The 22,838-nt window shown below is 47.9% G+C and overlaps 1 protein-coding gene across 1 annotated transcript in view; it reads left to right on the top strand.

Annotated features, from left to right (window-relative positions):
* Positions 1–17,092, top strand: part of LOC120372103 (ovotransferrin-like) — a 54,617-nt gene extending 37,525 nt beyond the window's left edge. The window contains exons 21-26 of the mRNA XM_039488843.1: positions 609–703; positions 2,632–2,709; positions 4,604–4,686; positions 11,074–11,210; positions 12,559–12,613; positions 16,682–17,092. Coding sequence (XP_039344777.1) covers positions 609–703; positions 2,632–2,709; positions 4,604–4,686; positions 11,074–11,210; positions 12,559–12,613; positions 16,682–16,898 — 665 coding nt within the window. The 3' untranslated portion in view covers positions 16,899–17,092. The remainder of the gene's footprint in view (positions 1–608; positions 704–2,631; positions 2,710–4,603; positions 4,687–11,073; positions 11,211–12,558; positions 12,614–16,681) is intronic.
* Positions 17,093–22,838: the final 5,746 nt, after the last annotated feature.

Here is a 22,838-nt window from a genome sequence, read left to right as displayed (position 1 = left end):
GGTGGTTCGCTTAATATGGAGGCTCGGATAAATGAGGTTCTATTGTATATCAATAAAATGTGTCCAAACTGATACCTGTATATATTGGGGCTCAGGAAACTAAAGGTCAGCGTTTCATCTTAATTGTGGAAAACCACAGATTTTTGTTGTTTTTATTATCAGAGAATTTTGGTTTTTGTATCATGGAAAAGTAGGATCCCAGAGCCTTTGCTCTGTTGCAGCTGAATATCTTCAGATGTGGTCAATGAGTTTTCAGTGAAGTTTGGCTATCTGGAAAATTTAGAAAAGTTTGTACGGACCATTTGTTAGCTAGAGAGTTTTAGAGAAAAGATGATGGGACTTGCAAAATGAAAGGGAGTATTATTTAATTTTAACAGCTAATTGTTCATCTATACCAGGTAGTATTAAACCTCGTCAATATGAAACTCAAAGCCTGAGAAGGTGCTATCCATAATGCTCAGAGCAAGGTTAGATGAAAAGGGGTAAGACATCTGAGCTGTATCTAGACTAGTACTTCCACTGATGGCGAATTAAAAATCCAAAATTTGTTTGTACAGATGCACACTTGGTCATATACTGGTATCCTGTAATTTTTCCTCTGTCCACAGTGGTTTGGAAACTTATCCAGGGCAGGAAGAGCAGCCGGAGGACAGTGCTTCTGGTAGGCCTTTGTGACTCAGGAAAAACACTGCTGTTTGTCCGAGTAAGTCAAGTTTGGTGTGTTTTATAGTACTCCCACTACTGAGATTGGCAAGGTGAATGAAAGCTGAGTGGCTCATGCTCTTCTTTTCAAACCTTTATTGGGCTCTTTGGATGCATTTGTGGAAGAGGAGAATGCTCTTTAAATTAAAACTTGCAAGTATAGTAGATTCTGCTTAATAGAAACCTGGATGTTAATAGCTTCCGGTTAATAGTATCATTTTGTTGGGAATCAGCCCTGTCCTATTGACTTTAAGGTTAATGGGATTCAGATGTTGGCAGTGGCATGCCATTTATTAAGGACAGTTTTTTAGGAGGAAGGCTCCAGCTGCAGGTAGGTTTGCAAGCTGCAGCCAAGAAAGGAAGTGCTGGACCGGGCCTTCTCTAGCTGCAGCCTAGCAAACTGCCTGCAGCCTTTAGTGCTTCCTTCTGGGGCTGCAGCCCAGCAAGCCTGCCTGTGCACAGGGATTGCACAGGTGGTCAGGGGCTGAGGGCTCTGTGGGGAGGCTTGGGAAAGGAGCTGCAGCCAAGAAGGAAAGTAACTTAACGGACACAGGGCAGCCAGGGTCCTGGGCAAGGTGGAGTGGGGGCTCAGATGGAAGGGGCGGGGTTGGGGCTAGACTCCCTCAGGCAGCCCAGCCAGGGCTCCAGTGGCAATTTAAAGGGCTCGGGGCTCTGGCCGCTGGTGCAGGGCCCAAGACGGCTGCCCCTTCCCCCCACCCCAATCGGCGGCCCTGCCGGTATGGTCGGCTGTGTATCGGCAGCCATTTTCTTACCGGTACGCTGTACCGTGCTAGTTTACTTTCACCTCTGGCTGCAGCCCAGGTGCCAGAGCTTCATGGTACCTCTCCTTGTGCTACCCGGGCTGCACCAGGGAAGAAAGCGCTGGGATGTGCTGAGCCCCGGTCCCTGGAGAGTTGAGGTGCTGTGCAGCTCTGTGGACTCCCACTGCCCCTACTCACTCTAGAAGTCCCAGCATCTGGGCTGCAGCCAAGGAAATGTGCCTGTGGGCAGTGGGGCTGCAGCTCTACAATTCGAAGGCCAGCGTTTCCTACCCTGGCTGCAGCCCTGCAAATGTGCCTTCCACTTATTGGCAACTGCTGGATAATGGCAATTTTTTGCAGGCCACTGAGGGGGTTGCTAATAAACAGAATCTGCTGCACTTTGTTTTATTCCCTCTTGTTTGCAAAATGCTCCTTGAAACATGAAGATTAGAAAACCTATTTTTTCTATTTGGCACATATTTATTGAGTTTTGAAAGAACTGGAAATGATGATGACTTCGTAAATGCCTTTTTAAAACATGTATTTAAATCTATCACCCTTTCCCAATCAGCTTGATTATAAAGTGAGCCAAATATCAGACCTATATTGTTTTCTTTTTTAAAAGTCTCAAAGCTGAGTTCATCCCTTTATATATTCCTGTATTTCCATTACCTTGTTCTAAATGTTGTTTCATCCCTGATTTTAGAAATCAGGCTGATTAAACAACTTGTTCATACATAAGTAAAAATTAATTATAGCTTGACACGATGCTTTTTGTTTGCTTGGGTAGTCTTCAGTGTCCCTATTCTGTTTCCAGTAAGGCTGCTGGGATACATAGCAAAGAATGTTTAGTGTTTTCTTGAGAGGAAACTGCCTACAGCATTGTAATTGCATGTCATTCTGGACTGTGATTAAGCATTAATGGCAGCTTTGAATTAGGCTCGATATTGGAGTCCTTCATTTTGGGGGATGGAAGTGTTCCATGGAGATGGAGCCAGCCAGTGTTAATTGATTGGGAGGTTCCTGGAATGATAGGAAACAATAAGTTTAACATTTCCTAAAACAGACAATTCCATCGTTTTGCTGAAATTTCATTGAGTAGAAAAACATTTCCTCCGAAGCCTGGAAATAGGATTGATTTTCCTCTGTCTTGTTTTATTTTTAATAGCTGTTAACAGGCACTTACCGAAACACCCAGACCTCCATAACTGATAGCTCTGCTGTTTACAGAGTCAGTAATGACAAGGTAAGCAGACACTGGTTTGGATTTTGCATAAAACTCTTGGGGTATGACAAGTTTTGATTGTGAGTTGGTGGCCTTAGAATTTACCTCTGATTACAGTCAGATTCTGCAGAGAGAGGCACTAGCCTCTGCGTAGTAAAGCGGAAGCTATACGTCTGATTTGGTGTCTCCTTCTCCTAGCTTTGCCAAAACTGGAACGGGTCTGCCTAAAATTTCACTCGGTTGGTTTTAACCTGGGATAGAATCTTTCTAGAGAGGCTGGGACAAATCCGTGATGGAAGGGCAAATAGGGAATGGAGGTCTGAGAAGCTCAAGTGGGTTTCATTCCGTTTTCAGGGTTTTTTGTTTTTGTTTTTGTTTTTTTTTGTTTGTTTGTTTTTTGGCTCATCGTGTCTTCAAGTGTTTTGATCTAGAAAGTACAGATTTGTTCCAGTCTTTTAAGGAGGTTGGTTGCAGGATTATTTAGATATTAAGAGCTGGGTTCATAAGCTAAATAAAGGATGCATGGCGCTAATGGGGCAGGAGTCATGAGAAGGGAACCATATGAGGAAAGGGGGCTGGTCCAGAAGAAGCCACAAAAATCTCCAGCAAAACTTTAACCTCAAGTTCAAGGGATGCTCTCAACTTGAAGTTTAGTTATTTAAGTCTTACACCACCCTCACGCTGCTAATATTTGTAAACTTATAATCATATTTTCCTGGTTTTAGACACATTTCTCTCCACAATCTGTGGGGCGTGGTCTGCTAGAGGGAAGCTGAGGAATGTTTAGTGGTGCATGGCTGGGGCCTGGGCCAGCCCCCACTGGGGGCAGCGAGGCGGCACCCATCTCTGCTCCTGCCCCTGGCTGCCAGCCCCATACCTCTGGCTGCTGGCCCCGTGCCCAGGGCTCCGTGCCTACCCCCAACGGTGACCCCAGCCCCGGCCTCCTTACCCACATTTCTCCTCCTCCTCTCCCTCCCCCCCGGAGCTGGGAGGGGTGACAGCACTGCCAGCAGGCTCCCTACCTGGCTTGGTGCCTCCCTGGATGTGCCAACATCCCTCAGCTCCTAGGCAGAGGGGGAGATGCAGCCAGGCAGCTCTGCATGCTGCCTCCTCCCTGAGTGCCGGCTCTGCAGCTCCCATTGACCAGGAACTGCAGTCAATGGGTGCTGGAGGGGTGGCGCCTGAAGGCGGAGGCAGCGCATAGAGCCACCTAGCCCCTCTGCCTAGGAGCCGAGGGATGTTGCCACTTCTGGGACCCTCCATGAGGTAAGCGCTGCCCAGATCCTTCTCCCACACCTCAGCCCTGAGCCCCCTCCCACACCCAAACTCCTGTTGCTGTTGGAGAAGGGGGATGCAATGGCCTGAAACTGCCCCAGTAGCAGCTGGTGTGGCTGGCCCATGGGCTGCCTGAGCTGCTCAGATGGCCCCTGAGACAGCCGCAGCAGCCACTGCAGAAGTCAAAGAGGTCCTGGAAAGTCACAGAATCTGTGACCTCCATGACAAACTCGCAGCTTTACTTATAACTGGTTGTAGCAACACAGAACACGACCATGCTTGTGAACATGTGAAGTGTGTGAGGAAAGGTTCAACTAGCAGTTTGTCAGCCTGGAGCTTGGCCTAGGAAAGAGATAGTTGTGGTGGTGCATTGGGGGCCTCTTACAGTCATGTATAGAAGCTGCCTATCAACAGCAAATAAGTGGGGGATTTTGGACGCACATGCTATAGGAGAAATGATGATACCAAAAGGGGTTGGGGAACTGCAAAGCAGTCTTGTTTGCTGTGTAGGCCATGGCTGTCTGTAGAATATGAACTGTTGTGTGTCTTGTTACATATTTTATTACCCAGACCTGCATGATCATGCATCTTTGTGGATTAAATATTGATGGAATTGTTACTGCTTCTGGTCCATTTACAGGGCTCTAGTGTGACGCTGGTTGACCTCCCAGGCCATGAGAGCTTGCGACTTCAGTTCTTGGAGAAGTTCAAAGCTACAGCTAGGTAAGTGGTTGAAGAATGGAGGAGACGGATGCTGCAGTCTGTAAATGGAGAGAGGCCAAATTATGATATGAAGGCTGGGTTGGGGAGTGAGTTGAGAGAGAGTTGAGCAAATATGGACCCCCTATAAAGCTGTTCTCTTGTGCCTTGTGTTATAAGGTCAAAAACCAATGTGCAGCCTCCTTCATTTCCTCCACCCTTCCATCCCCCGGAACTGCTCTGCCATTCCAGCTTGGGGGAGGGGCATGGGAAGAGGATGGTAGAAGGCAATAGGAAATGCGCATGGAACTGGTGTGTGCATTTCTGGAGAGAGTAGAAGGAGGTTTCCACTCAACTCTGTCTGCACGTTGCAGGTGTTGCTTCATACCATGATAAGCAAATATCACACTGGCATCCCTGGTTTGGCAGCACCCCCATCTGTCCAGCACACTGACCCATGCTGATTGGGGCAGGGGTTCAGTGCTGCCTTTGAGCAGAAAGTCACCTATGGTACTGAATCAACAAGGTTGCTTGTGCAGCACCTAGGCTTTCCTTGGAGGCCTTCCATGCCAGTGCTGTTCATATCAAACCCTGCAAAGCTTACAGTGTGGCAGCCAGGATAACATAGTTGCCTGGCCCCATTGTACAGACAGAGCATGCAGGTGGGATTTAGCAGAATTGCATTCCCAACATTTTATTCAACATATTCCAAACTTCTATATAATGGAGCAACTCTTAGTTCAGGGGATTTGCCCCAGAGGGCAGCATAGAGAGAGCTGAAGTAAGTTCTTTGCTGGATTTTTGATACCAGCTTTCTGAAATAGCACCAAGAAAGTGAACCCACCAAGATGTATGGGGTTTTTTTGTTTTTTTGTTTGTTATTTTTAGGGGAGGGGGCACAATTGAGCTTGGGGTGGATCTTCAGCACCCCAGGCTAGTACAATCCCTGCTCCTTGGGACTTCTCCCCTTTTCTTAAATCTTACCCGTGCTAGTGAAATCCTGTACTTCTCAATGTGTCCAGCTCCACAGCCTCAGACAGTGGCCTGAGTTCAGGCTAAGGTTGCTTTGGGAAATGAATTACTCTTTTACATTTCAAAATTAATGTTAGTCACTGGGAGGGCTGTCGGGATCTCTTTGGTGGGGTTGATATCAGCTGATAACTGGTAGGAATGGCTGAGCCATCCATACCATAGCGTTAGCAGGAGGTGAGCAAGCTCTCTTCCCCTGTGTGTAGCCAATGCTGCGTTCATGTTGCCAATCTACCCCAAGTGTTCCAGACCTGAGCCTCTTCCAGTGCACCTCAATTGTGATCTGCAGCTTTCCAGTTCTGGTTCATTTCTGAGCAGATCACCAGATGTAGCAAAATGGCTGGCTCTTGTAAACATAGGGCCTCCAGATGTCAGGCCAAAAATGGCTTTGACTTGGGAAGTGTTCTGAACACAAGAACCAATTGCTGATGCATTAAACCCTCTGCCCTTGATGGTATTTGTTAGGGCTTTCCCTTCACCCTCCCATTTCCCTGGTTCTTGTCATGCAGACAGTGTGACAAAGCGGGACTGTTCTTAATGTTTTCTCTGAATACTGTGTGGGTACCTCAGTTTCCCCTATGCATTTCTTAAGGATCTAGGTGGTGGGTTAAGGATGTGTGATTGTTGCAGAGCCCTAGAGGGCAGGGGTGATGCTGTCTGCACAGAGAATGGCCGACACCCTGTCTCCTGGCAACTGATGGCCTTGGCCCCTTCCCTGCAAGGGGCCAACTGAGGGTGTTGGAAAACAAAGCGATCAGGTGGCCTCCTGGCCCTGGGAAAGAGACAAAGGCCAGAGGAGGGGCTGGAGGGAGTCTCAGTTTGGAGCTGGCTGGGGAAACGGAGGGAGGCCCAGCACCGGGGTCTGGGCTCCCTACCCTCCCAAGATGGACCTGACTGAGAGGTCCTATTTTCTGTACCTACAAGCTCTGTTTTGGACTGTGTTCCTGTCGTCTGATATACCTTCTGTTTTGCTGGCTGGCTGAGAGTCCCGGTGAATCGCAGGAAGTGGGGGGTGCAGGGCCCTGACTCCCCCACACTCAGTGACAGACAGCAAGCAACAAAAGACCAGATATCTGAAGTGCAGACAATGCAATGTTTATTGGGGTTAGTTTCCAAGCAAGCATATTCCGAAGCCCTGCACACCAGTTGGCCATATCTCTGATTCTGTTCCCCAGTGTTCCGTTCCCAGCTCTGATGCCGCAAAGCATTTACCCCATGTCCCCCTTCCCAGCTCTGACGCCACAGAGCCTTGCCTGTGTCCCTGTTCCCTATTCCCTGTTCTTGTTACCCCACCTTAGCAAGCATGATTCCAGTTTCCCCTCCACGTCCTGTTTGACGCCAGTTTATATAGTAATATTCTCAGCTATACCTAAATCAATCATTTTACTGAAATTTAACTAACCAATCCTAACATATTGTAACACAATCCTCTAACCAATTATATCCCACTACCCTAGTTAACTTACACCTAGCAAAATTAATTATACAGCAGACAGAAACAATTAGAGAACCAGACAGATTAACTATAGAAAAGAGGGGGCCATAAAGATAAAACCATACAGAAATGAGGGTTTCACAGCCACAACCATTGATACGTGATTTCTTGCCAGACAGGATGCTATCAAACTAAGTTTTCTTTAATCATCTTAAGATCTGTTTCTTTATCTGGTGGTGATGGTCACTATCAGGACAGAATCGTCTTCCTGAAAGCTCAACGCCACCTTATTTCAGTGTAACTGGTTTGGGATTTGAGGATGACACCATTTGCTTCCCAGCTTATGGCTCCTTCTGCTGCTTAGCCAAGGGCCTTAGCCTAAGAACAGGGCCTCAGACTATCCTAGTGAGAGAAGGCCCATACACAGGAGGACTGTGATTTTGATTCTTCGTTTTTATACCCCTGTAACTAGCTAAGTGATAAAAATACACCTAAGTTCTTAAAGTATAGGCCTTTACAGGAAGGCCTGAATATCTGTATTCTAACACTATTGTCTGTTGCAGCTGTTCAGAAAAAGAATTCTACTAGTCCATCACCTCAGCCTGTCAAAATGTATTCTTACCCTCTTGGCTCCCTGGTAAATCCAGGCTTGCTCAGACATGAGATGTGGAGGTAATTGTAATCCTAAACAATGCTGCCAAGAAAGAAATCTCATTCTTTCTGGGGTCCCACAGCCAGCCTGCAGGCCCACTTCCTCTCAAGCCCTAATCCCCAGCAGTAGCTAGGGGAAGCCCTTCATGAAGGAACATTGATTGCCATTCACGTCAGCCACAGAACTAGTATAGTTGCTTGTTTGTAATTTTGGTTAAATTTTCATTAGTGTCTTACCTCCTCTTCTGTGATGTGCTTCTGCTTCCCATTATGCATAGTACAGAGACTGTCCTAGTAAGGGAGCATTTCTTTCTGTCACTCCTCTGGGAAACCTGCTCTCAAAGACAAGATACTGAGTTAACAGCTAATGGCTTCTTGCTGGGTGGGATGTGTTTTACTTGTCCCAGCCTGAGATTGTCGAGTGGGATAATGCTTATTTAGAAATACAAGCTTTTGCTGGGACTGTGAGGCTGGGAAACCCATAGATCACTTGTTGCAGTTTTAACTTCTGAAACCACCCCTGTAGATTCTGATGGAGAAAGATACTGAGAACTCAGGATCTTAATGACAGGAAGGTCACAAGTCCAAAAAGGAAGTTGTTTTCTCCTTTGAACCTTCTTATTCAGTGGAGGGGACATGGTGATGTTAGCACTCAGGATAACCTTTAGCCACAGAGCCCCACAGTTCAGCAAGGCCAAGAGGTAACTTGCATGTACAGAAATGCAAATTAGATGGTTGCTTTCTGTAACTAGGTTGTCTGGGTGGCGCCCCCTTGTGGCCTCTCTGGGCACAGCTTGCCACACTGCAGGTCTTCGCAGATTAGGGGTCATGGTGCTTTAGCCCTCCGGCTATGGCATGTTCAAGTTCTACCCCCTTCAGGGGCGTCAGTGTCCAGAACAAAAAGGAAAATGTCAGACTTCAGAATAGATGTGTTGGGAGCATCCCGCCCATCTGCTCTGGGCTTGTCTCAGGTGGCTAGTCCCCTTGTCAGTCCCACCCACCACATGGCTCATCCAGGCAGCAAGCTGCCTTATGCTTTTGGCTGGAGTCAGACATCCCTCGTCCAGGAAATAGCAGAGCCCCAAGCTGGGCCAGGTTTCCCAGGGTGGATAAAAATCAATTTTTTTTTTTTAAATTTTTTTTAGAAAATTGGATTTTTTTATTTAAATGGGATTTTTTTGATAAAATGCGTTTTGAGGAAAAATCTTTCTAGAGATAGTTTTAATTAAGATACGTTATAGATCAAAGATATCTCATCATGGAATAGGGATTATAAATTCTAATTCTATAGGATGAGACAATATATTCATGTAATGTTTAAGAAAAGTTTTGTAAATGAGTTCCAATAGTTCATGGATTAGGGACCCATCTTGTGGGGTTCCAGGAGCTTCTGTATAGATTATTTAGGTTAATCTTTCTATTCACCCAATGGGACTCAGTGCTCAGTCTAGAAGATAGCATCTCTGATGGTTAGTTTTGTAGTTCTCAAACTGTGGATTTGTGTCTCCAGAGATAACATGCTTGTTAACAGCAAAAGTGTTTTTAAATAAATATATAGAGGTGAGAAATAACAGACCTCAACCCTATTGTCCCTCTGCAAATTTGTGTACACAGAGTCAGTCCCTTACCTCTCTCTAAAAGTGCAAAATTTCAAAAAGTTCAATGAATAGAAGATTGTTTGGGGTGGAATAGATCAGGACAAGAAGAAATCTGGAGATAAATGTGAGAAGCGAGGGACATATGCTTGTTTTGTTAAATATTATATGTTTGCTGGTGAAGAAAAATATCCAGAATACTTACCGTTGTTGGTTTAGTTAAATAAAACAATTTAAATGTCTGTATTGTGATGTGCTACTCCTAATACAGCATGGCAAGAAAATCCTCCAGATATTAATGATAGTTCACCTCCCAATGACTTCATAAATATCTGCTTCAATTACCTTTTGGTAAATGAAATAACCAAACAATCATTCATTTTCTGATATAGCTGTAAAACTAATCTGAAAAGTTTTCAAAATAAATCACTGTTTAAAAATCTATAGTGGGTACCTTCTAAAAATGAAACCTACATCTATCTCTGAGTTGTGAAGAATATGTATTAAGGTTATAACAACCAACAAGAATGCACTTTTTATGTAGAAAATCATGATTTAATCCAGTCTTCCTGACTAGTGATTTAAATCAAATCCACCCTGAGGTTTCCCCATTTTAATTCCCTTCTCCCCACCTGACATTGGCTGCAGGTGGAGCGGGGTGAGGTCCAGTGGATCCACAGGCTCTCCTTAACCCCATCATTGCCCTGGTGGGGCAGAGAGGACCCGTAACGCTCTCTGTTTGCAGCAACCTTCTGTGGGTGGTAACAGGATTGCACTCAGTCTGCCCAGCTGTATGGGCCTGGCTCCGGCCTGAGGGGGAAGATGGGGCAGTCAGTTGATGCACCAGCCTTTCACCTGGTTCTGGGTTCAATTGTGGAATGGTCAGGAGTGAAGACGCATTTGATAATGTTGTTCTCATACCTGCTAGCACAGTAGGCAGCTTCTGCTTAGAAGTGGGCTGGATTGGACAGTCAGAAAGTATTACAGGAGACTGTTCTGGAGAGTAGTGGGAGGTGAACTTACCTTGGTGCCTCTCTCCATCTCTGGCTTGAGGACTTTCCCAGGAGAGCACCCAGCACAGCTCAAGAAGGGCGCCCCCGGTCCAGATTTAGGTGCATCCTATGTGGGCCCCCATGGAAGTGAGTGTGATGTTGCACTCCATATGTTTAGGGAAATATGCTTATGACTGTAAATATAATGTAACTGGAATATGCTTTATGCAAAAGTCTCTTGTAAGGTATCATTACAAATCTTATAATCTACTGAGCCCAGGTCTACATCAGCCGTGGGGTCGACCTAAGATACACAAATTCGCGTAGCTGAAGTCGGCATATCTTAGGTTGACTTACCTGGCCGTGAGGATGGTGGCAAGTCGACTGCTGCTGCTCCTGAATTGACGGGGAGCGTGATTGGGGATCAATTTTTATCGCGTCTACAGTAGATAGATTGATCAGTACCCGCCGGATCGGCAGGTAGTGAAGACCTGCCCTTAGTGTGTTCATCCTCTTTGTATGAATGTATTGAATTTGTATCTAAAGCTAGAAATATGAAGTACAACTCTGGGGTCCTATTGTAACTATGCAAAGTGTGGGCCATTAATGGTTGTTTGGAATCTGGGGATGAGGACTTGGGGTGTGAGCTGCGTGGCAGTCTGAGCCTGCCAGCCACATGGCTATGTTGTGCTCATTCCCTTTTGCACAGAGCGATCGTGTTTGTCGTGGACAGCGTAGCGTTCCAGCGGGAGGTGAAGGATGTGGCAGAGTTCCTGTACCAGGTCCTGACTGACTGCACCGTGCTGAAAAACACTCTGCCACTGCTGATAGCCTGCAACAAGCAAGGTACTGTTCATTGATTGGGAAACTACAGCCCCAAGGGGCTGGGGGCTGGATGTTCAATAGGCCAAGTCTTTCTGGGTTAGCTCAGAGTTTGCGGTGTTCTGGTACCTCTTTTCTTGCCTGACATGGGTGTTGGGTGGGCAAAAAGGGGGGACCTGTCAAAGGACGACTGGCTCTTTAAGTGGAACTGGGTCCACGACCCTTGCTGCCCAGTAGGGCTGAGAGAAGGCACCTGGGCCTTATAAAGGGGGAGATGGGTTAGCAGGTGCCTGCAGACAGTGCAGAGAGTAAGAAGGCTTGTGCAAAAGGCCAAACTCCAGTCAAGAGGTGCTGGAAGAGCAGGAAGACCTTCAGGGAGGAGAGGCTGGGCCCAGCTTTGGACTGGGGCAAAGGCTGTGTAAGTCTGAGTTGTGTATTGAAAGACCTTTGTGCAGGACTTAATAAATTGGAATGTTTTGAATATCTGGCTTGTGTGGATGTTTTAAGGAGCCTTGAGTGAAGGGGAAACTGAGGCAGGCTTCAGCAGGTGTGCTAAAGAGCAGGCATGTCCTTTGACAGGACCACATGGAAAAAACTCAACAGGACACACTAGGTTTTTCTAAGTTTGGGCACCACCAAAGTAGGGTGGAAAATTAATTCCAGAGTCAAAGAGCTCTAGGCAAGAACACTATCACCAGGCCTGCTTCTCCAGGTTATGCTAGGGGCTCTGGTGCTTTGATGATCCCAACTGCATGGGAGTTACCCGGGGAGAGGCAGCTTATCAGCAAGCCATTGAGGTAGGGAAGATAATTTTCCGAAGGTGAATGGAGTGCAGAGTTGTCTTCCTGAATCTGCAAACAGCATAAAACAGTAGCCCCGAGAGCAGCGTCAGCTGCCTCTGCATTATGCAGTGTTGCCTCTGAAACCGAGAAGCAATTTGAATGTCAGCATTAGCTATCCTGCAAAATTGTCTCCAATAGACAGATGCCTGCAGCACACTGAAAGCTCAGGCAACGTGAAGTCAGTGTAATTTAATATCTAAATAACACAAGGGAATCTGTCCTGGCTGTGGTGTTCACTTCCATATGTAATTCAAACAAACCCTGCCATTTTGTATTCTGCCTGAGGTAGCTGCAGAATTCCCAGTTTGCCACGCTGGCCTGCTGCAGAAAGTAGGGGCTCTTGCTGTCGACTGTAACTCCAGCCAGCCTCAATTCACATGGCGGGCCCTGGTTAACATACCAGGTGATAGTATTATAGCGATGGGGCTTGTCACTGAGCGTTCATCCCCACACGGAGCCTGCTTTTCCATGTCTTGGAAAGAAAATAATGATCTTCCAAGTGTAATTTTTTTAAACCACTTTTTTTCTAGATATCACGATGGCAAAATCGGCCAAGCTTATTCAGCAGCAGCTGGAGAAAGAACTGTAAGTGTGGGGTGGATTTTGTTAGAAATCTCAGTGCCCCTCTCTCTCTCTATTTTACCCTCACTGATCTCCTCTCATGTCAAGCAAAAGTCTCCTTTTGTGCATGTGTATGGCTATTTCACAGTGAAGAAAGGAGCCAATACATGAGCTAGTAAAATCGCAGCAACCCTGGCAGGTGGGGATTTCCTGAGGGGAAAACACTGCTGCAAAAAGTGGGCATGCACACAGGCTCCTTATCCACAGGGGAGGGAGTGTTGGACCGTAGCTACGTGGCAGAAGCGGTGACAGTTCTCCTGTGTTCCAGTGGGTTACGTGTTCACAGCACGCTGCAGAGTTCATTTACAAGGAAGGTGATGCAGCTGCTATTGGTTTTCTTATCCAATTCTGCCCTTTAAGTGTTCAAATTGTCATCATTTTAATCTGAATGTGGCCGTAGCACTGAATGTGCCCTTCCACTTTCTATTTTTTTAATCAGTCTGCGTCTCTCTCTTCCGCCTCTTTCCCCCACCCTGCCCCATGGTGATTTCATAGAGTCCAGGGCCGGAAGGGACCATTGTGATCATCTAATCTGACCCAGGCCAGAGAACTGCCTCAAAACAATTCCTAGAGCCGATCTTTTAGGAAAACATCCAGTCTTGGTTTAACAATGGTTGGGGATGGAGAATTCAAAGGAAGAGCTTGCAGTACTCGCATATCCCCGAGGGTCCCCAGTGAGGGGTAGGGCAGGGAGACTAACATTTCAAACTTCACATATAAATCGCTTCAAGGTGGGACTTTGTGCCCCACTAAAGTTCTTGGTTTTTATATTCACTTCTGCGCTTTGTCCAGTAGATGGCGGTGGTGTTATTTAAATGGGGCCTGTTCCAACCTGAATGTCTGCCCCTCCCTTTCACAAACAGATCCGCACTGTGGAGCTCAGAGGGGAAAGAGGCAGCAGGGTCATTTTCTGCAATTCCGATGTTAGGTGTTTGCAAGTTTATTTATGTCCTGAGACTGGGTTTCTGCATAGAACTCACTGGCTAGCATGCCAGCATTGAACAGGGCCTTGCTATTCCCGTGGTGTTTGCTTGCTGCTATACAGGCCCCTCAGAACACTACACTGGCTCTTCTCGGCATGGCAGGCTCTTCTTTTCCAGCCACGCATCCGCTGTGTTGTTCGTAAAGCGAGATCTCTGCTGCGTTGGTGGGTTCAAATAACAAAAGCTGCTAGGCTTGGCTGAGAGAGAGAGAGAGCGCGTTTGGGCAAGTAGTTCAGGCATAAGAAGGGCTGAGGATTTGTAACAATAATGGAATGAAATGACTCGACAGTCCCATCCCGCCGGCTTTTCTAGATGCCCAGAAGCCTGAGTTACTTTTTGCATCAGAGCCCGGCTTGGGCCTGGCAGTCTAGATTTCCCCAGGCCCAGCTCTGCTCTCCTCTTTGGCCTTTCAGATGCAACTGAAGCTGAAGCATACGGTGTCGGCTTTCTTGGAGCACTTCCCTCCCACCTGCCCCCCTTTCTGTTAACTTCAGGCCCCCCAGCGTGGCAGAGGAAGGAGAAGGGGGTTCTAAGTAATGTAGGTTCTAAGGAATGTTCTCTACTGACACATTTGGTTTCCATCGATGAAAGAGTAATGTGGTAACTGTCCAGTTTAGAATTAATCGACTCCGTTGTTGGTCTGAGTTTTCTTCTGCTTCAGAAGCGTCTGCAGGTGGGGATCCCAGTGCGCCACAGGCAGGTATACCTCAGGGACCAAGCCACAGTGCCTCACGAAATCTTGGCCAGCTGCTCCAAGTTCCCTCTTTTTGCTTTAAACCACAGCACCTAGTTTCCCCAATGAGGTAAAACCCTGTTGTGCCAGGTGCTGTATCCCCAACCAGCAAGAGACAGTCCCTGCTCCAAAGAGATTACAGTCTAAGTAGGCAGTGCAGTCACACAAGGTCAGAGGAAAGAAAGATTGTCCTCTCCGTGTTACAGGTGGGGAACTGAGGCATGGGGTGGTTAAGTGACTAGCTCAAGGTCACCCAGGCAGACTGTGGCAGAGCCAGGAACAACCCCCTCCAGCCCTTAGCTCGCTCATTTTTTTTTTTTTTTTTTTTTTTTTTACAGTGTTGCTGCAGTAATTTTTCAGAGAGTCCTGGCTATCAAGCATGTCAAACCGTGTGGTAGTGGTGCTCTGCTCTGTTGTGGCCAGGTGCACTGCCTTTGCTACCCTACTCTTGTGTCTTCTTTGCATTTCTCTCTCTGTCCAGCCTTCCCCTCTCTCCAGCTTTTCATGTGAGTTCAGATTTAAATTTTTTTTTTTAGTGCCGGAATTAAATCCAGAACCATCTGCAGAACTCACTAGGTTCCTTCTTTGCATTAGATTAGCATATTTTTGCTGAGGAATGATCAGACCTCTGAATGGCTGACTCTGCTAATCCACATCTAAATACCGCCGGCCAGCAGTAATTCCACTCCCCTAATTATCCCTTGGTAATCTTCTTAGTTAGTATCAGGCTCTGCTCTTGGCAGGCTAATTGCATTGCTGGATAACGAGATTTGTGTTACACGGGACTGTTTAAAGCGATATCGCTTCTCCTGGCAGCAGGATGGGGAGGTGCACTGAAGCATGCAGCAAGATTAGTGAGGAAATCATGGCTTTCCAGGAGGAGATGCTTTAGAAGGCATTGCCAGTTTATGGAGTCGGAAGGGAGGCTGGATCTAAACGCTCTACCCTGCTATCGCTGCCTTCTGCATTCTAAAGGCAGGGCTGCCCGAGGCCCCGAAGCACACTGGTGTCAGCAGGTGTTGGTGCTTTTGCCAAGGCTGCTGAATTCTTGTGCCGGCAGGATTTGGGGAGCTAAGTGCAATTCCTTTGTTCAAAAACACGTAAAACCCTTAATTTTCTCCAGCTGCTTGTAGTGTGACGGGGAAGGGAAATAGTATGAACCTTGCTGATGCTGTCGGAGCCGAAGTCTACGGGCACATAAATGATTAACCCGACGCTTTGCCCAGGGCTGTCTAAATGTGAAATCACATCAGGCTTTTTCTTGTTCACTTCCCATCTGCTGTAGGAGAATCCCAATTTATGGGGGGGGGAGGTTTAAATTTAGCTTCTTTTGAATCTCAAGATTTCAAACGGTTGCCAAATACTGGCTGCGATAAATTTTGAATTTGATAATTATAACAAGGGGCCAGGCCTTTTCGCCTGCAGGGGAAGGACTCCCACATCAGACTCCCACATCTGCGTACACAGAGACTGGGAGGGGTGCACCAAGACATACTCTGCTGAAGGGGAGATTTTCATGGAAGAGAGGGAGGTAATTTCAGGAACTGGGAACTCTGCAAATTGAAACTGCAGGTTTCACCCAGAGTCCCTGATGAGTGCAGCTGGCGTGTGAATGGCCTAGTGTTCACTAGTATGTGCTTCCTGAGAGATCACTTTCCCTGACTTTGTCACTAGTTTAAAAGGAACCGTAATGTTCGTGCAATGTGATAGTTGTGCAAAGGGAATCAGTCCACACCGTGGGTGTGGCAAGCTCCCCGACAATGCTTCTCCATGAAATCTCCATGCTGCTTTGGAGGGATCCCCTCTGCCAATCAACGGGCAGGCCATTCCTCAGGCCTCTTCAGACCAGCTAGGAACTAGCTAGAGCTCAACAGTTCATTGCACTCACTGAGCAGCCATTAAATGGGAACTTTTGGTCCCTGCCAGCCTAAGCTGGAGGTTAACCAGCAGCATCAGCTTAAAAGCTCCATGTCCCATTTTCACACCCCTGTATAGTTCCAGTGCCCTGAAGAGACTATGTTCTGTGGTTTGAGCATCCTAACAGGTGGGCAGAATAGCTGGATGCTAGGCACACACTCTCCCTGCCTACCTGCTCCTTTCAACTTCTTGTTAAACCCGTGCACATGTGGGGATTTTCTTGTTCACGGAACTAGCTGGTAGCTCAGTACTAAATGCACCACTCCCCAAGCTGCAGCAATGGGTGAGGAAGGTTTGTCAGAGCTGGTGTTTACTGTTCCACTGGTAGCCCCTCTGCATGCGAAAGGCCGGGTCTCTCCCCAGTTTATAATGTTTTCTACTTTCTCTCCTGCAAAACAGCAACACCTTACGAGTGACTCGCTCAGCTGCCCCCAGCACCTTGGACGGCTCAGCCTCCAGTGGGACTGCTCAGCTGGGGAAGAAGGGCAAGGAGTTTGACTTCTCACAGCTGCCCATGAAGGTGGAGCTGGTGGAGTGCAGCGCCAGAGGCAGCAAGGCGGAGGAAGGCAGTGCTGACATCGAGGACTTGGAGAAATGGCTGGCCAGGATTGCCTGAAAGCTGGGCTGGGCGGGAGGCAGAAACTATCAAAGGGGAAACTAATGATAAAGGCATTTGACATCTGATACAGAAGTACTGATGGGAAGGAGTGGGGCCCAAAATGTAATCTTTCTATGGAAAGAACTTCAGGCATGCGCCAGCAGTAAATGCACTGTTACCTGCACTGAGCTGGGTGTGAATCAACCTATGAACGTATTTGCCACTGTGATTTCCGCCAACTGCAGCCCTTCCTGTTCCTATCCCATGCTCCCCTTATGGGAGGCTGCCTCTAGTGCTTGAGCTGCAGAGGGTTTAGAATGGGGTTTCAGTTGGGGTAAGGAGCCTCTGGTTGTCCCAGGCAGCCTCCAAACAGATGGGAGGGTTATATTTGGATAGCAGAAATTATTTCAAGATTGGACTTTGCAGCCACTCCTGCTTTACCTTGGCATCTCAGCCCTGGTGCCCATGGTCGTTACTAATAACCCTACTCATGGTGTCTGATTTCTTCTCCCATTCCTGTCCTCTGTGAATCAGGTACAGTGAGTTTGTGATCTTTGTACTGCCACAGCTAAAATGTCCAATTGCGCATGCTACCGGGAAATCCCTGCCTGCTTTAGTACATTCCATAGCTGCTTTCACAGGGGTTGGCCAGCCTCCCGCTGCTCCCCCCTTCCCACCTCCCTTTCAAAAGGAACACACAGCCAGATTGTCAGATGTGCTCAGCACCCATGTAAGCACCTATATGGAAGTGACCAGATTGTCAGACATGCATAGTAGGGGCTGGAGAGTGCTGAGCACTTCTCAAGATCTGGCCACTTCCATGTGGGTGTTGAACTCTTGGAAAATCTGACGCGGATAGTAAAGGTGATTGATGAACATTGTGTACATGGGGGCTGCTGTTCTATTTGGCTCCAGTCCAGTCTTTGGTGCTGATTTGCTTCTGCAGAGCACACAGTGCTAAGGAAGCTCATGCATTCCTGTACATGACTTCTCAGGAGTGGTGTACAGTTTTATAATGTGGTCTTCATAAATGCACACAACAGTGTTTGTAACAAAAATGGTTGGTCTAGGTTAAACTACTGGGAGGCCTGTAGGCATGGGTCTGAATATAACCCACTTCTCCTTCCCAGGACTCCAGCCTGAGTGCTGGATTCACCTCTCTCCATGCAGACATGCCCCACTTTCGGCTCCGTTTTTTCTTGAGACAGGACAGCAGCTTGCTGGTGCTCAGGTTGTGCTCTGGAGCCACCTGTGCCTTTAGGATCAGGAGCGCAGCACCCATACGGAGGGAACAGAAACCAGAGTAATCAGAAGTGAACGTGACTAGCTAGATGGTGTCTCATATAGAGGCTTGGCTGCTTATCTTATGTGATGGTGCCCTAATCTCCTGGTGAAATCCTGGCTCCTTTGAAGTCAGTGGGACTTTTGCCATTGACTTCATTGGCCAGGAGTTCACCCTTGATCTTTAACTGGGGCAGGGTCTGGAATTACAGCTGAATTTAGCAGACTCGCACAACGAATATGTATTAAAACCCCATTGAGGTGCATGTTTCGCCTGTTTTTTGTCTCTTAGTCTTTCGGTTAGGCCCTCCTCCTGCAAACGTGCACTAATGGGCTCACTCAGTTCAGTGAGGTTTGAAGAACAGAACCGTCCCCATGTGGGATCTGCATGCGCCCCTGACTCAGTGATGTCGTAAGCAGAATTTGACATCAGAATTGTCCTACAATGAATTGTGTTGTCACTTCAGTTGGACGAGGCTGTAGAAAGAGAGGTAGAGGTTGACTTTTAAAGGCGTTTTTTCTTGTTTACCGATAAAGTCAGTGATTGTCATAGGAGCCAGGAATAGCTGCACAGAGGGCCTAAGATCAGTTTACTGGCATGAATGGGAGCAGACTTTGCAGTTTAGGTGTTTCTGATGAAGGTTCTTGATGACGAAGGGGAAAGCATTGGAGTTCTTGTTACGTGTTCGTCCCCTGTAATGTTTAAAGCCAAGGGATCTGTTGTGGTTGCCAGATGCAGTGCCCTGTTGTGTGTTACAAGTATTATGCTTAATTTTGCAAAGGAACAATTCAGTAGCAGTCTGCTTCTTCCTGCAGATGTACTCAGCCTATTGGGGTCTAGTCCAGGACCTGTTGGAGTCTGACTTTAGCGCACATTGGATCAGGTCTAAGAGCTCTTTCCAAAGGTGGAAAGAATGAACTGACTGACCTTGGGAGAGATTCCACAAACAAGCCTGCAGGGTGTTAGCAGCAGAAGCTGGTGGGGGGGAAGGTGGTGGCAAACTGTCTGTTGGTTGCAGTGCTGCTGTCTCTTAATGGGCTGGCTGAGGAGATAACACATCCTCTTGGTGACCTTTTCCAATGGTTTTCTTCACTCACAATGGGGGCTCTGGCAGTGAGCATTGTCTGTGCCTCCAGCGGAGTCTTCCAGCAGAGCTCACTGCAGGCTCAGCTGGGGGAATCCTTTGTGATGCTGGATTGTTCATCTTGCCTCTGCTTCCTTAATAGGAACCTTCTCTGCAAAGAGGTGCTCACTGACCAGAGGCCACCTGCTGCTAATAGGCTTGTGGTCTGCTGACTGTTGCCTCCGTACAGTATCTGCTGAAGAGAGCAGCTGCTGGTACACAGGAAATGCCGTCGCTGGGTTTTTTTGTGGCAGGATTTGGCATTATCTATAACCCAGCCAGTCTCTTAGTCTAGAAGGTGGGAGGGAGGTGGTGGCTGGTCCTCTGCTTGGCTATGTTGGTAAGAATTCAGTATTTGAACTTTGCTCCCGGCAAATCTTGTTCCTTCCCCTACTTTCAGCCTGATGTTCTCTGGGGACCCCTTCTTGCCATGTCAAGCAATACATGACAGAGTATCTTCTGTCAAAGGTTACATTCTGTATCCACATATTCTTCTCTCTGACGTCTGTACGCTCTGCTCTCCTTAGCATTAACGGGTGTATAAAGCTGTGCAGCAAGAGCAGATCGACTTGTGCTACTCCCGTCAATTGGAGAAAGGTGTTTTGTTTGCAAACAGCATCTTTTCTTGAAGAGAAGTGAATGTCTGAGCTGGGCTTTGCATCCAAAACTGCCAAATCTGTGGGACTAGATAAATCTTCTCAAAACTGTGTGACCAGCCCTGTTCATTGCAGCAGCAGTTGGGAGGATTAAATATACTGCTAACACTTGGTGTCAGTGGAGGAGTGAGGGGGTGGCATGCTGAACTGCTCCTCCTTTGCTCTCCCTACCCCTTCCCATGGCTCCTCTTTGAGTTGGGAATGCTAAGACAGTACACGTTCCAACGCCTCTTTGAGAGACAGGTCCTTCCCAGGCTGCTCTGGTTTAAAAACCTGCCCTTGGGCCGAGAGAGGAGCCAAGCTGGACGTTCACTAGCCAAATGATTTTTACGTTAAGGATGTTGTGCTCTTCGATTTCAAAGCATAAACTTTTCAGCAACAGAATGTTACTGGAGCTATGTCACCAGTCACATTTTTGAATTTAGTTAGCCAGGGCAACTGTCTGATCTGGTCAGTCTGTACCCGCAATGCTGAAGTGAGGAATGAAGAACTTACCCTTTTGCTACCAGCAGCTGCCGCCTTGAGAAGCCCCAGCCACAGGGGATGAGGACCTAGGAGCCTGTGTTTGCTTTTAAATTATTCTCGGTAAATGTGGTTACTTAAATAAAGAAGTTTGGCTACATGTGGTGAGTCCTCATTCAGTGCTGGAAGCAGCCATCTGTTGCTGTCCTTTCCTGGCTTCTCTTTTCACCAGGCCCACCAACAGTGCTGAGCCAGGCAGAATGTGGCAGCGCCGTATTAACGGCACTAAATAGCCCTTGAGCCAGGGGCGTTTCTCTGAATGTTGGTTAGTGGAAGGGTTGTTGCCCTTATTACAAATTTCACACGGTTTGTTCTGGCTCAGCATTGTGAATCCAGGGCAAACCTGGCTTCTATTGATTGAGCTTAATTCAGTAAGTAATCGACTTACACTAAATCATTAAGTGAGGCTTAAATCAAATTCAGTGTGTCCACGCAGGGGCTTGCACTGCTTAATTGGCATTATTAAACTGCTGTTGGTCACATCAGTTTAACTTCCCCATAGATGTAGCCTCACCTGTGTCTCTGAGCCCTGGAGCATTAGCAATGGTCTTACAACGACGTCTGTGCGGTGACACACCCCAGCCCCGTGACTTTGTTCCGTTCAGCCAGCTGAGCCAGCACAGGGTTGGTGGGAACCTACTGTTGCTGCTCAGTTTCCTGTCGTCGTGTCCTGCAGAGAGAGACGTGCCCTGGCTCCTGCTGCCCTGGGAGTAGAGACGTTTCTTAGCTTGGTGCCCTCCATAGTCCCTTCACCCATAAGGCTGATGCGCCACTTCATGGTCACAGGCAGGAGGCACTGGAGGGGTGCGGCTTCAGTAAAAATAAGCAAGCTCCTGCCCTCCTCTTCCCCAACTGCAGCCCCACTTTGGCTCCCTTCAAATCAGCTGCACTTAGTGCACGTTGAAGCAAACCCCTGGGCATCCTAAAGTTGGGACTCTGGTTGCCGTCAGTGCAGCCGTACCTCCATGAGGGGCCTGCTTAAATAGAGCAGGGGCTATGGCAGACTTCTCCTATGGCTGCTAATTGGTCTCTTCCTCCTCCACAGTGCAGCACTTTGCTAAGTCTGTGGTGCAGCGAGGAGCTGGTTCTGGAAGAGGGAAGGCCCAGCAGCCAGGCAGTGGTTTAACATCATCACCTCTTCCCCTGCATCAGGCTGGAGAAAGCCCTCCTTTGCCCAGGGGTGAGGTATGGAGAGAGTCTTCTCTGGCCTGCCAGGAATAAAGGGGCATAGAGTGTATCAGTAATGACCCTCACCACAGGCCATCAGCTGGGCTACAACCTGCAGTTCCCAAAAAGCAAGTCTCTGCTGTCGGCATTAGTAGGCTATTAGCCTCTATGTGAACTCCCCACTTGAGGGGAATGCTGCAAACTCAACTAGCAGGTTACCCCTCCTCTGTACTAGAAGCCAGGACGTGCTAGAAGAGACAATGGAAAGTCCCGTCCCCTGACTAGCCAGCAGATGAGATTCAGGGGATGGAGACCATGGCTTGGTAGTTTCCCCATGCAGTCATTATCTTAATGCCTTTTCCCAAGCCCCACCCAGCTGTTGGGAGAAAAGGGCACTGCACTTGCTTTGTCCCCATTGAGCTGGCTGGAAGAGGTGGCTTCAACTCATGACTGCTCTCAAGAGATGGACAAGAGGGGCTCAGGGTGTCCTGGGAATTTATTCTGCTGGCCCCTGGGCAACCCACCTAGCTGAGCAGCAGACAGGGTGAAGAGGAAAAGAAACACCACAAATTTCCATTCTGTTTTTAATGACCAGGCTAAGTGCTCGGATTAAGCAACTTCCCATGAAGCGGGTGACTTAGAGGGGAGCGCAGTGTGCGCAGAACTCTGCTACGGCCAAGAGGAGGGCAAAAGCCCTGTTGATGCTCTCAGCATGTAGGTCCTAGCCAAGCTGTGAGGGGGAGGATGCATCAGCCCCATGTGTCTTTCCGTGCTGCTGACACTATCCATGAGTGCTGCTTTCGGAGAGGAGCTGTTTTCATTTGGTCTTAGACGTATGGGTTTTCACATGGGGAGAGCTGTGATGTGTAGGAGAGCTCTGCAGTGGTGCGAAATGGCTTTGAGCGGGGGTTCCCATGTGATGGTACGTCAGCTTGTTGGAGGTTGTATGCTGTAGCAGGGGTCTGTCCCCTATAAGGGGTAATGGGATGGAGCAGCCAACCCGTTCTGTGCCATGACTCCTTTAAGGGAGAAGCAGAGTAGCTGGGGAATAGGGCCAGGCTTTATTCAGGGAGCCTACGTGCTTAACCTGATAACGCAGCTGCTACGTGACTCCCCGGAGCAAGGGCAGACACGGCCGCAGCAGGGGAATTACGGGAGAGTTTGGAGTCACGAGAGGGGTTCCCTAGGCTGGGAGCCAGAGGTGGGGG

This window comes from Mauremys reevesii, linkage group 9 (genome assembly GCF_016161935.1).
Source record: "Mauremys reevesii isolate NIE-2019 linkage group 9, ASM1616193v1, whole genome shotgun sequence".
Taxonomy (NCBI): domain Eukaryota; kingdom Metazoa; phylum Chordata; order Testudines; family Geoemydidae; genus Mauremys; species Mauremys reevesii.
The sequence above is the reverse complement of the archived record's forward strand: the minus strand, read 5'-3'. Positions and strand labels throughout refer to the sequence as shown.